This window comes from Phasianus colchicus, chromosome 6 (genome assembly GCF_987193195.1).
Source record: "Phasianus colchicus chromosome 6, bPhaCol1.hap1.1, whole genome shotgun sequence".
Taxonomy (NCBI): domain Eukaryota; kingdom Metazoa; phylum Chordata; class Aves; order Galliformes; family Phasianidae; genus Phasianus; species Phasianus colchicus.
In genome coordinates this window covers 52,119,895-52,134,848 of record NC_143441.1, presented here as the reverse complement: position 1 = coordinate 52,134,848, position 14,954 = coordinate 52,119,895, and the positions used below count along the sequence as shown (strand labels likewise).

At 41.0% G+C, this 14,954-nt stretch overlaps 1 protein-coding gene across 7 annotated transcripts in view; it reads left to right on the top strand.

The window, feature by feature from the left end:
- The window catches only part of ADCYAP1R1 (ADCYAP receptor type I), a 134,059-nt gene that overhangs the window by 55,238 nt on the left and 63,867 nt on the right, over positions 1-14,954 (top strand). For all 7 annotated transcript variants that reach the window (XM_090143276.1, XM_090143277.1, XM_090143275.1 and 4 more), the window contains exon 3: positions 2,841-2,946. In XM_090143276.1, the coding sequence (XP_089999402.1) occupies positions 2,841-2,946 (106 nt within the window). The remainder of the gene's footprint in view (positions 1-2,840; positions 2,947-14,954) is intronic.

Below are 14,954 nucleotides of genomic sequence, written 5' to 3'. Positions count from 1 at the left end.
CCAGTGCTTAACAACCCTTTCTGTAAAGAAGTTTTTCCTGATATCCAACCTAAACCTCCCCTGGCGCAACTTGATGCCATTTCCCCTCGTCCTGTCACCTGTCATCAGTGAGAAGAGACCAGCCCTGCTCTGCTGCAATCACCTTTCAGGTATTTGAAGAGAGCAATAAGGTCTCCCCTCAGCCTCCTCTACCTAAACAGCCCCATTTCCTTCAGTCTCTCCCCATAGGCCACATTCTCCAAGCCCTTCCCCAGCCTTGTTGCCCTTCTTTGGCCCTGCTCCAGCACCTCCATGTCCTTTCTGTACTTAAAAACTGCCCAAAACTGAACACAGAACTCAAGGTGAGGTCTCACCAGTGCCGAGTACAGGGGCAGGATGACTTCCTTGGTCCTGCTCACCGCACCATTCCTGATCCAAGCCAGGATGCCATTGGCCTTCTTGGCCACCTGGGCACACTGCTGGCTCATATTCAGCCAGCTGCCCATCAGCACACCAAGGTCCATTCTGACTAAAGAAGATGCCAAAAATTGAAGGGTAAATCACACTCTTCTGTCCTTTGATTATAGATTGAATCTAAATCTTCTTTTTAAAGGACCCATAGGATAAAATTTGGGCATGGTGGGTTTCTAATGTTTCATATCCTTTAATGGACTTTGCATCCATCCATCCACTTATATGTTATGAACTCCAGTGGGCATTCAACATCGATGATATGGAGCTTCAGAGAATTCTGCAGCTTAACAATAAGCGTGTGAAGAGACATTTCTTATTGTTTCTTTGTATTCTGCCTCTGCAGACTTGTCAATTACAAAATAAAAGCTTTTGTAATCTGTACATGCTGAAGTGTATAGGAACTGTGAAGTTCTTATATTGAGACAGCTCCCAGGCACTCTTTTCAGACATGGACAGCTTTGTGAAAAGAAATTTCCCTATCTTCGATGAGGGTCAGGGGATGATGTAGTAAAAACTGTTATGTTTTTGAGAGATGGCAGAGGTCTGTGACAGGATATATTTTCCAGGCCCTTGGGAGCCCTTAAAACAGAAAGTGTTTTGTTTTGAAGATAAGCAACTCTAATATGGTTGTGCTTGGTGTGTCCCATGGGGCAGAGGGCTTAAATTTATTACTGGGACTTTGGAGATGGAACTGTGTAGCAAAAGCAGTTCCTTCCATTGGTGAGGAAGGCTTTCCATTAGAGGTTCATTATGACATCCTCTCTTTGAGGTAGGGTTGGTAATGGTTACAATGCCAAAAGTCTGCAAGTGGGTCCCTGCCTCTTTGCATAGAGAAGAGCACAACAAAGTATAACCATACTTGGGTTGTGTATGCTGTGGGATGTGTTGTAAGCATGTATTAGAATCATAGAATGGCTTGGGTTGGAAGGGGCATCAAGGATCATGGAGCTCCAACCCCCCACCAATGCAGGGCCACCAACCTCCACATTTCACAGCAGCCCAGGCTGCCCAGGGCCCCATCCAACCTGGCCCTGAACACCTCAGGGATGGACGGGGCATCCACAGCCTCTCTGGGCAGCTGTTCCAGCACCTCACCACTCTCACAGCAAACAACTTCCCCCTCACATCCAACCTCAATCTGCCCTCCTTCAACTTCAAACCATTTGCCCTTGTCCTGCCATTATCTACCCTTGTAAAGTGTGTGCTGGTTATTTGATGCATTAGTGTGCCAAACCATTCCCTCCATTTCATCTACTGGTTGTGAGGGAAGTAAAGGCAATCTGTGTGGATGGGATGCCAAAAATAAACTGAAACAGATTGGATTCAGGTGTTCTTTTCCCTACTTGCTTGTTTCTGTTTATCACTTGGCAGGTACACACCACTCCCTAAGTAATCCTCCATTATCTAGAGTGAAGAAAATGGGATGGGAAATACAGAACAACCAAGTAGCTTGCAGTGATCTGGGTTGGCCTACCCCATCTTCAACTAGCGTGTGGATTTTCATGAGACTTTCCACTGAGTTTGATTGGAACTTTAGCAGTACCCCTGTGAAATGGTCTAATGAAACCTGAGATTGTGTTTCCCTTGAATTGATATCCCCTAGCCACTTTCTGCAGCAGGAATGAAATCTTTTATTGATTTCTGAGAATGGGTCCCATTTTCAGTTTGTTGCTGCTTTGGGATTGCCTGCATTCTGTTGGCCACAATGTTCCTCTTGTACATTCATTTATCTTTTTTTATTTATTTATTTTTTTCCTCCTTTTTTCTTTTTTCTTTTTATTGTAGTGGGCTGCCTTAAGTCTTAAAGATAGAAAAGAAGTTTTGGATCAAGTCATTTCAGTTGCATTGGCATTGCGTTTTGCTCTTGGCAAGCAGGCTGCCTTGTATTCATTGGAAAGAAAGGAAGAAGGAAGCATTAAAGAATGGACGGGGTGAAAGACTGGGAGCAAGAACTTTAATTTAGTTTAGGGTCCTGAGTGAGGTTAATGGATTGTGTGAGACTCATAAGAGAGTGGCAGAAGATCAAACAGAGCCTCAAATGATTTCTGATTCCTCTTTACATTATTTCTTTATTTGGAGGTAACCTTGCTTCTGCTTTATATGAGGAAGAAATGCAATAAAGCAAAGCAAACACATTGCAGATTGCACTTTGGTAGAGAGCAGCGTTAAAAACACTGTCTTATGAACACTCTTAAGCTTTCTGTCTAGAACAAACAAATAAACATCAAGAAGTCCGCTGCAGTTTCCTCTCGTCTATTAAAGATGTTTTTATTACTTTCTTCTTTCTGGAAGGGAACATCAAAACTTCCCGATGTCTCTTCATAAACTCTCCATCTATTTTACATTCATTACTGCTCTTTCACCACATTTTTTTTCTCCCATTTCAGGTTACAGCAACACATTCTAACTGCATAATTAAAAAGGAGCAAGAAACCTGTCTGGAGAAAATACGAAGGGCAGCTGCCTTGAACCCTCTTAATGACTCTTCTCCAGGTGAGTTTCAGTTTGGGATATGCCATATGCATTGATGTGAGGGTTTCCAGACCTTTCCTGTTATGCCTGCAGGATTTTCCAGCAATGTCATTGCAAACATCTTTCTGGAAAAAGTGCCGTCACTGCAGTTATTGAAGCTTAAAGAGACATTGTAAGGACAGAAAAAAAACTCAATCAATTGGGACACACTATGCTGATAGGTGGTTATTATCAGAGGTCGGGGATTTGCTTCCATACATTAGGTGAAGCAGTGACATATATTGACCAAATGAATCAAAACCATAACGACAACAGCAGCAAGAATCAGTGTGCCTTGGAAGGAAATGTCTTGGTAGGATGTTGGGGCTGGGGATTAAGCTGTAAGTGCTTCAAGTGCTCTACAACAGCAATTGCTCATTCCCCCTCATCACCTCAGTAATAAATTTTTGCCTCTCTATCACATGATCTGAAGACCTTTACAGGGATTAATGTTGTGGTGACTGTAATCTTGATAGAGATCGCTAAGAAACTGAGGCAGCAAGTAAAGAAATTAATGGTTTAATATCCTGTCTCGTTTCCCACTGACTGCAGCAGGAGCTGCCGATGGCCAGCACCAATGAGAGAAGGACAAAGAATGACAAAGCAGCTAATTGGAAATCAGGGCTTATTTTCTGAGTCGTGTCCAAACCGCTTCTGCTGTGACTTGAATGGGTAAAACTGCCGAGAACTGCAGATAAAACATGCTGTGTGTGTCAGAAAAGAGGGGAGATCTCCCTCCTCTTTACCTGGCTGCATATTTTAGCCCAGAAGCAAGAGAGGGGGTATGATGCAGATAACAGAATCATAGAATCATAGAATTGCTCAGGTTGGAGAAGACCTTCAAGATCATCAAGTCCAACCACAACCTAACCATGCTACCCTAATTAACAACCCTCAGGGTCAAAACATTCCATTCCATCATGTAGCTTGTTCTTTATAACTCACATCCAGAATAACCCTCTGCTTTTTGGTAACCCAGGTACTATTCAAATCAAACTCTGTGTCTTATCTATCTCAAATTCAAAGTGCACAGCTCAGAAATAGAGGAGGTCGAGTGCCTTTGGGAAGCCTTTTGCATCTTAGTGTGATGAAAATGTATCACCCACACGGGCAGGGAAAGATTACATCCTCTCAAGCACTACCTCAGCAAAAGAGGTAATGCTCTTTATTTTGTTCCCCATCTATTTTTTGGCTCCATCAACTTTTCCCAGGTTTACTATACTTTTATCTTCTGGAGCATGTGTCAAGTGAAGAGGGGCTCTTTGCTCATTGCTTCACATTTTCTCTTTTCTCTTGAATAATACATGAAGGTAAACAGGTGATGCCTCTGCAGTGGGAAGAGAACTGTTGCATGCACAAGGGCAATGAATTTGAGTTTCATAAATTTGCCCACACTTTTTTTTGTTGTTCACAACTTCCAAAGGCAATGAGTTCTACTGTGTACAAGACTTTAGAAAAAGAAACCACATTTCATCTGAGATGTTTGCTTTCCAGTGAACAATTCTGGCTTTTTTTCTTGCTAAAAAGCCATTTCTTTCAAGGGATCCTCTTTGCTGCCCTTTCTCCATACCTTTACTAGTTCCTGTGGAAGTGTTTTACATGTATTTCATTTCATCTTCAGTGCTGGTACTGTAACATCCCACTCTATAACTTTTAAGCCCTCACCTTCTAGACTTGCTTTTCAAGTCTGATCCTTATTTTAAGCCATATCGTGCCACTCTCATTTCCAGCAAGGTGTTATCTGCATTATTGAAGGATGGGACATCAACAGACCTGTTTTCTCAAAAACTTTGACATACTGCTTACTCTGTTTAGAAGAACACCTTGCTGGTGACTGCTAGCAATTGATGTACCAATATGACATACTCACCCCACAATGAATATTTGGAAAGCACCCAATTACTTCCAAAGCATTTTTGCTCCCAGTCTAAGTGGAATCAAGTGCTACTCACCATAGTTGAACCTATCTTGTAAGTCACCAAGCATTGCTTGGACAAATGTGATGAAGTGGTAGTAACTTTTTCTTAATTGTTTGTAACAATAAGACATTAATGATGGCAGTGGTTCATCCTCCTAATGAGCTTAAACTATACTGCCTTGCTCTGAAAGCAATGTAGCTCCACAGTCTTCTGTTACATGTGATAAAAAGTCAAATAACTGCATGTAAAACACAAAGCCAAACTCTGTAATCTATATCTACTATTGTAATCTACAATATCTAAAACAATTACATCACAGAGTGCTGTTTAGTGGGCTGGGATTGGGTTGTTGGTAGGACCAGATGATGTTTTTCAACATGGATGATTCTATGATTCTCTGATTCTACAAATCCTACTACATGGGGGGTAAAAATTAATGATAGTAATAGTAGATTCTGTTGTCCATTTCTCTGCAGCAGTGTTTCGTGTAGCAAAAAGCACTGCATGAAAGGCAATGCACTACCAAGTTTGAAGTGGAAGAACATCTTAAAAGTTCCTGTATTTTGCAGTAACTCAACCCTCCTGCCTTTGCTTTGCCCCTTGCTGTGTTCAGCATCTGTGAGTGCAGACATAAACTAAATGGTTCCCCATAGCTCATCTGGATGAGGTCCAACAGAACACAGTTCTCAAGCTGCAACTGTAACCACGGGTCTCCAAAAGCAAGGCTGGTGCTCTATTAGAGAAAACAGCCGGCCCTAAAGTATCACGGCTCTGATGTTTTCACCTTTTTCACCCACTCTGCTTCTCATGCCCAGCTGTTATGCTCATTACTGTTTTATCTTTCACAGTACTGTTTTCCTTGCCTCTGCTGCTGGGCTCTGTCTGCAGTGCTTCAGAAACTGACTGCTTTGAGATTTTCTGTTGTTGTTTTTTTTTCCTTTTTCTTTTTTTTTTCCTGTTATTTTATGTTGACTGTTTCCAATTAAATGCTTTAAATTCTTCAGATGCCTTTATATGAAAAGAAATAAGGAGCATGTGATTGACCCTATGTGTACAAACCTGCCCAGCCATCACTTACAAAGTATGCTTGAAAAACAGAATTTGAAGAAAATGAGATCTCAGCAGGACCCAGAATCTGACTTCTTTGCTCTAGAGAGGGAATTAAAGAGATAAGGACAGATAATGAAAACCAAAAGCTGAAAAGAAAGGAGGAAGAGGAATGATTCCTCAGCGTCTCCAGGTGGAGGGACCAGACTATTTCTTGTGCCAGTATTTTCAGTCTCCCTTTGTTCCAGTTTTTGTCTCTGTTTTATTGTGGAGCTGCACAAGTTTCTGCTGGACCCTCTTGTAGCTGTCAGCAGTCCTCAGTGGACTTTCTGCCATGTAGAAACTGATTAAGAATCGTAGAATCACAGAATCATAGAATGGCCTGGGTTGCAAAGGAGCACATTGCTCATCCATTTCCAACCCCCTGCTGTGTGCAGGTCACCAACCAGCAGCCCAGGCTGCCCAGAGCCACATCCAGCCTGGCCTTGAATGCCTGCAGGGATGGGGCATCCACAGCCTCCTTGGGCAACCTGTTCCAGTGCCTCACCACCCTGAATTAGCTGAATCCCAAAGATTTATAACTAATTTCAGAGGTAAGAAGAGGCCTTTAAAGATATCTAGTCCAGCTCCCCTGTCATGGGCAGGGACATCTGCCATTAGACCAGGTTGCCCCAAGCGCCATCCAGTGTGGCCTTGATTCAGGGATGGGGCATCCACAGCTTCCCTGGGTAACCCATGCCATAGGAACAGGTTGCCCAAGGATGCCCCATCCTTGCAGGCATTCAAGGCCAGGCTGGATGTGGCTCTGGGCAGCCTGGTCTGCTGGATGGTGACCCTGCACATAGCAGGGGGTTGGAACTGGATGAGCATTGTGCTCCTTTGCAACCCAGGCCATTCTGTGATTCTGTGGTTTATAGAGCCTGAAATGTGTTATCCTAGAATGAGATGAGGGGTGATACATCACAACATTTTGAACAAAAAGAAAAAGAAGTGATGAGGTCTCATTGGTGATTAAGTGGTTCATGACTCACTGCCAAATTAATGTTGATGTTGTAGCCCTAGCTAGGTAGTCTCATTCCCCCTCGACCTTCCTCTGAAATAATTTGAAGGACAGTAGCATTGCCAGGCAAGTCAAGTAATGCAAATGGCATAAGTACATGTAGAGATACAGTGTCTACAGCTGCTAAGAGGAATCTTATCAGCAAGTGCCCTGTGATACAAATCAACAAAAGAGAAACTGATAATGGCACCAAAGGGTAGAAGGTGGTAATTAGGAGATAATGGAGGTAATTTAGGGAGAGAGGAAACCACAATGGACTTTGAAAAGTGTTTAGATCTTCATATGACCATCGTGGATCAGTTTTAGATTTTCATTCCCCTCCATGGCTCATCAGCCTCCTGTTCTTTTGGGACCTTTTAGTTACCTGCTCTTGTATCCCTTGGCACCCCTGTGAAGTTGTTTCATTATGTGCCTGTGCATGTGTGCATGTGTCTCCCTTGTTGATGCAATTGTGCACAAAGACTAGATTTGTTCTTCTCACACCAAGCTTTTAAAACTGTTAAATTGCCAGTGCAGGGAGGGTATGGCTCAGAATGTGTCTCTACCCCTAAATGTTTTGTCTCCTATTGTAATCAAGATACTGACACTGATAGCTTTGATCTGCCTGAATGGGCCTATCTTAGGTCAAAGATGGTTTTCTGTGCTGATGGATCTATCCATGTGACACTGCATAGAGTCTCTTCTACTGTGCTCAAATAGAAACAAGGAGGAGTTTCAAGGTAGAACATAGAGACCATGCAATACTGGGATAGAATCCATGTCCAGATATCTATCCTGCATAGAGAAACAAGACACCTGTGCAACTATCAGTATCTGAGCTGTGATCAAGCCTTACTCTTTCTTAGGCAAATAGACGAGAAACAGATTCACTGATCTTTGTTTTCCAACCATTGTCTCCTTCTTCGGCTCCTTGCTGAATGCTTTATCTGTCAACAGGCTTCAGAGAAATCTGATCGTTAGATGCAATGAATGGATTCATGTCACCTAAGTATAGCTGTCTGAAGTAGAAACCAGTTAATGCTAGTTATTTAGAGTCTGCTTATAGTCAGTAGATGAAGACAGATGCTTTGAAGTCACACTTAAAAGTACTAACAAGACTTAAACTTGCCTTATTTTAGACACCCATCTTATCTTGTGAAGATTGTGTGTAGAAGTGCCAGTTTCTCTCCACTGCCTATTAAACCAATAATTACAGGACGTCTGAAGTTAGGTGGTATGAATCATACTGATTATAATGTAGCGGTGTTGGAATTAACAGAATCTTTGCCGTCTGGGCATGAGGCAATCTGCAGGCTTTTTAAAGAGCCTTGTTCTCAAATGGAGTAACAGCAGCTATAGGGGATAGTATAGAATTACAGAATCACAGAATGGCCAGGGTTGGAAGGGACCTCAAGGATCACGAAGCTCCAACCCCCCACCAATGCAGGGCCACCAACCTCCACATTTCACAGCAGCCCAGGCTGCCCAGGGCCCCATCCAACCTGGCCTTGAACACCTCCAGGGATGGACGGGGCATCCACAGCCTCTGGGCAGCTGTTCCAGCACCTCACCACTCTCACAGCAAACAACTTCCCCTTGACATCCAACCTCAATCTTCCTTCCTTCAAAAGAAGTATATTGGAATTTGATGTGTGCCATTCTGAAAATACTGTTAATTACAAAATGTGTGTGAGCTACTATCTCCATCCCATAAAATCCTTACAGTAACAATTCCCATTGTCTTCTTTCAAGCTGTCCCTTTTGTAATCCTCAGAACTGCCAGGAAGTCCTTCTATAATAACAGAGGAACACAGAGAGTCAGTAAGGTTGGAAATGACCTCTAAGGCCATCTCATCCCATCCTCCTACCTACAAAAGTAGAAGGTAGAATGGATTTTGTGTGGGCAATTTGGTAAGATATTAACTCTGATAAGACTGATTTCTGGGAGAAGGACTAAGTAGATGTATTTATCTGCAAACAGTTTGTTCATTAATAAAACGTAGGTTCCGGTGACGTGTTTGAAGAATTTCTGCTGAAAAATAATGGAAAATAAATGTTTCAGAACATTTGTTTCAGAAATATAGGAAATATAGCTAACTAAATTTAAATGACATTAAAAAAAAAATGAAACACTAAAGTTAAAAATAGAAAGCTAAAAATAAAAGCTCCCGTCTGCCTTCTCAATGCTTTATGTTTCTTATTAACCAAAAAGAAAGGAAAAACTCCTACCACATAGATGAATGTGGTTTTTTAAATTTATTTCCAACTTTTTTTCTGTAATTATCGAAGCAAAATATCATTTATTTGTGCAGCTCTGCTTGTGAGTTCCACGTTTCTATGGTGACAGTTCATTAAACCACACTGCATCTCTTTCTCTTTTGTCCAAAGTTCGGTGGTGCCATAAAGTCTGATCTTACCTTCCACTGCTCAGCACACACAGACTGGAATTAGTCTTAGCTGTTTTAAGGACGTGTCTCTTCACACTGGTACAACGAAGGATCTTTAATCCATCTGCAGGTTCCCCTGTTGATGGTAATGATGGACACGTGTTCCTTTTTGTGGCTTGGTGTTGAGAAGGGTATGGAGGCCCTGGAGCAGAATCCCAATGGAGGGCTGTGAATTTGTAGAACTCCCAGTGCTTCTCAAGGAGAACCATACGGAATGGTGCTCCAACTTGTGACCTGCTTCAGGAAAGCTTGACCGGGCTCCCCCTTTTTTTTACATGTGAATATTATGGTCTGCCAGTCATCTATTTGAATGAGATGGCAATGATGGTCATTATCCTGCAGCATCCTTCCATTTCCACCTGAGTTGAAAAGGCCTAGCATGGCACAGTCCAGAAAATGAACGGATTGTCTGGGACACAGTGGGAGTTGTGTGAGCATGCCATAAAGGTGCCACTGTTTGAACTTCCTTTCTTATTTTTCTGTAGCTTGCTGTGAAGATGAGAACAGTATCAGGGCAGATTTCTGTACCATAGGAATTTTTATCACGGCTGTTGTCCCCAAAGCTGCCTTCACAGTCAATGGACAAAAGTTGGCTTTTTGAGGGAATGAGTCATCAGACCTATTTCAGATGTCTACTTTCAGATGATTGTTCTCTGGGATTACCTCTTTCTGACTACTACTACTACTACAAAAAAAATTGGCGGCCATTCAAATGTAGATGTTGGCAGTCGGTCAGATGAGTCTCATTTTGGAAAGCACATTCGGCAGCCTTTATGGTTAGCACGAAGTTCAGTGGCTTTTAGTAGAGAACCTCAGTGGGAAGATTTTTTGTGAGTTCTTAAGAACAACTTTTTCACATGCTGAATATTTAGAATTACTCCTTTTGGGATCTCTGTGTATATTCTGTAGGATCATTCAGGAAGCTGCAATTATGGGCCAAGTGCTGGAGGAAAGATTTAGACTGTTCTTTACTTTGAAATGGTTTTGTGTTTGTTTTTTATTCTTCACTTAGCACTTCATCAAACACTGAATATTCTAACAGGTGGCCGATGACTAAATTCACCCAACTGTACAATTTCACTTCTTTCAGCTCATTCTGAGATATATCTGCTTCCTCTTAATATAACTCCCTTACAAACTTAAGCCAAGAACTTCATTATGTAAAACTGCATAGTCAATAATATATGTAATTGAATAAGTGTAATAATTTGGACTGCTGACAGGTTTTGCATATCGATTTTTCCTCAGCAAAATAAGACTGAAGGGCAGTGAGTTAAATCATCCTCAGACAAATAAGCAAGCTACAGCAGTATAATGAGTTATTAAGTACTCCATCTGCTAAGCAGTAAGAAAATATCTGCATGTATTCCTAACCATGGCAAAAATGACATAATTCAGTTTTACTTGCAGAAGTAAAAATAAAAAAATAAAAGTAAAAATACCTTAAATAATAATGCTGTGAGCCCTTGCTCTGTACCTATGCCTTATTTCTTCTGTTTGTATTTCTTCTTCATCGTAGACTTAAGCTATGCCCTTTCTTTTGTCGAGAATCACAGTGGGTCACATCTCAATTTCTATATAGGATGTTGAAGAGAGATAAAATGTGGAGACAGTCCTCTAATAACTGCTTAACTTCACGTTCTTTTCCATCACTGAAGGAGCAAAGTGAGGACTGCATGTCCTATATTCATTATCTAGCTTCTGAGCTAGGGAGAATGTGGGTGGGAAAAGGGAGATCCTTGGCTTTGCCCATGGGCAGCTAGCCACTACTGCTGACTCTGAATGTGTGTGATAGTTTTTGCTCCTGCCAAAAGGGAGGAAAAGAGAACGTGCATTTCCTTCCCCAAATCCCACTTGCAAAATAGAAGGAATAAGAAAGGAAAAACGGAAATATCTGAATTTTTGCACTGTTTTCCATCCATCCTTTTGTGAGACAAATGAAAAACTCTTCTCACATATTTCATTTTTGGGGTCGTTTAGCATAACTATGCTTCATTCTAGAGAGAAGAATTTTTGTATGTTGTACTAGAAGAAACATGGACTTGGCTTATGTTGTTTTTATGCTTTCCAGCTTGAGATACTACTGTCTAATATGAATTCTACCATAAAAATTCAGTGATGCAACACTTCCACAACAAACTCTAGAGGTTAAACTCAGCTTGTGTTTTCTGGCTGAAAACCAACATATAGGTTCCTTAGTAAGAGAGTGGGAGATGAATTGAAGAAATTGATGCAAAGGGACTTAACAGCAAAAGTTTTATCACCATTAAGCAGATATTCATTGGCAGTGCTAGGGTAACATTGGGATAATGCTCCAATAATGTGCCCCCAATTGATTGTTTGTGAACAGATTCTATTTTCACATGTATTATATATTCATTACATAACCAAAATCATTATTCTGTCCACTCCCAATGACTGCCCAACAGATATAGCCTTATTTGGTGGTCTTTGATGTCATCTAGCATTCTTCTAGCACTGTGATGGTTTGTTGTTGGTGGTCACCTCCAACACAACAGTCTCTACCTTTAACCCACTGATTCACCTTCCACAGTTGGCTCATCTCCATGTAAGACACCATGCAAAGACTCCCTGTGTCCCAAAGGTTGCTGTAGAATGCTGGGACAACCTGCAAAAGTCTCTGCACACACAGATAAGGAAAACAAAGGGAAACGTCTTGATGCTGTATGTCACATTTTAGATAAATTCCTTCTGCTTTGTGGATTCTGGCTTCTTTTGATGTTGATAAGTGATAAGGATTCCACAAAACTGCTGCACAGTTTTTCCATTGCTGTGTGTTTCTTTTGCCTTGTTAAAGCAGAACAGTCTTATAACCTGCCTCCCCATCTACAATGCTACATCACAGTTATCACCCACAACATCTAAAGGATTCTATGGTGTTGCAAGCAAGCATTAATCATATTATACAGCAATTCAGTGGCTATGCTTACAAGGTGTATTATCACAATATTTTGTGTAATTACTTCTTCAAATCAGAGGAAGAGGGAGATTCTACAGCCCTATCTCTATCTTTGATGTGTATTTTAATTAAATCTGTTAATTTGAGACATTTCAGAATTAGGATAATATTCATTCTCTCCTACTGATGTGTGATATTTTTTTTCCATTTCAGATTTACGAGAATATCAAAAGTTAAGGTCCAATTCTAATTACTGCTTGTTTTTCTTTAGTTTTCAAGGATATACCTTACTCTTGCAAGATAGTAGGAAAGGCTTAGAGTTTATAAAAGCTATCATCCAGACTGCACTCTTGACATCACAGTGACCTCAGTTAAAATAAGTATTCTCTTCTTCTCATCTCTGAATTTTGTTCTCAAATGTCATGACAACTTGTGATCTTGACAGCTTGATGAATACAGAGTGCCTTATACACAGATTTATAGATGAGTCAAAGCCATTACCCATCTCTTAGACCATATTGCAGATCACAGAATCACAGAATTGTAGGGGTTGGAAGAGACCTCCAGAGATCATCAATGTATTTTGATAGGTCCTGGGAACAGCACTTACTCTTACCCAGGTATAATTCTGCTGCTCTCAGTCTACAACCTCATCTCCCACTGACTTTGGTAGGCATTTTCAGTGTGTAAACAGAACAATAGTTGGCTCTGTATTTAGGGGAAAACAACCTCCTTGGGGAATGGTTGGATCAGTGGATATTAGACACCTAATCTGTTGGCTAAATTAACTGGCTAGTCTTCCACAACTCCTTACATAATTGATAGACAGATAGTGAGATTTGCGTAGCAGCCTGGTCTGCTGGAGGTGTCCCTTCCTATAGCAGGGGGTTGAAAATACATGATCTTAAAGGTCCAACCCAAACCATTCTGTGATTCTACGATTCTATGATCCAAAGCTGTGTTTCCCATCTACCCTTTCCCCTGCCTTTCTGATTACACAAAGAATGGTTTCAAACTTTCTAAGTGCCACTCCTTAGCAGCTTGTACTTTTGGTAACCAAGCCACACGTTCCATACTCACAGAGTTATTAGAACTTATTGATCTGCTTCCTTTACGGAACAGCAAATCAAAGGTAGCCTAGTGAAACAAAGGAAGCAGAGATCATAAACAAAGCAAAAGACGGGGTTAGAATAATTCTTATGGTTGAGGGAGAAGCTGCAGGTAGCATGAGTATGTGATTACCAGGGCAGGAGTGTGTGTATGTGTGTGCCAGGGGGGGAGAAATATTACTAGAAATAAAAGGCAATTAACAATGAAATGCTTTACAAGAGAAAACCCATTATTAGAGTGTGCGACAAGAGAATGCCCAAGTGATGTGACAAGAGCAAAGCCAACCTGAAATAATGACCACAAACGATTAATTAAAACGCACTGAAGGACTGTTGCATACGTTTTGAGGACATGCCTCATCTTTGTTCCCAGGACACAGAAATATTGAATCAGCTCCAGGTGTTTGGTCATGCAGCCAAATGACGAATACGATTCTGTCCCTTTTCTGCTAACCTGTAAACTGCTTAAGACAGAACCCATTGTTATAATTGAATAAGCTAGAACAAAATTAAATACAGTGCTGCCAGTGCGTGGAATTGATTACATAATCATCCTTATACAGGATGTACCAGAATCATTTACTTGTTTCGCATTATTATTCAAGCATCAAGAACTGATAAAGAAAAGTTAAAATGGTAAAATCATGATAGCTGATTGCTGTGTATGAATAAGATGTCCTGCTTGGTTTATAAATGGGACAATTGCTTGTATGCTTTCTAATGTTTCTTTTACATTTCACTTAAACACTAAGTCTGAGAACAAATAAATCTATGTAAATGGTTGTACCATAGACCTATATCTATAAATACCTTCTACACATTTGGATGTTGAAATGATGTGACTGTTTCTATCCCGTAAGTGGTCAGGTAGTAATGGCAGCTTCAGCAGTCCTTAATAACTGCCTCCCATTTCTTCCTCTGTCCTCCTGATCTTTAGGCAGAGATGGATCCACAACACTTGTTCACAAAGGATCTGATCTAACTGTTAACAAAGGCAGGGGAACAGTCTCGTCTCCAGTACAGATTTTGCATTAACACCACTTAGAACTTTCTGTGTCAATCTTCTGTGATTTTCTGGGCATTCTCACCTAACACATTTCATGTATTTAAGACATTGGAAATATTTTTGTCTTCTTCCTGGTTATGTTTATGGGTTTTGTTTTTATGTGCTTTACTATATGCTGTCAGGAAAGCGGTGTTCTGTAGCTTACATAATACAGAGTTATGTGTAGAGTGTAAACATTTACTTTTCCAGGATTGAACACTTCCATGGTCTCTGGTGACTGGGGACAGTGCTGAGCTAGCTGTGATGGCACTGGACATTTCTTCCCATTCTCTTAATGCTAAAAACCCTTCTAAAACCAACAAGCCGAACAACAACATGAACAAAGCATCTATTGCTTATTACCGAGCTATCGGGGGAACAATCATGATATTTTTCTGTGCTTCATCAACACCTTCGTTCTTGTTCATCGTGCACTCTGCCTCCATTTTTATCCATCAATACCC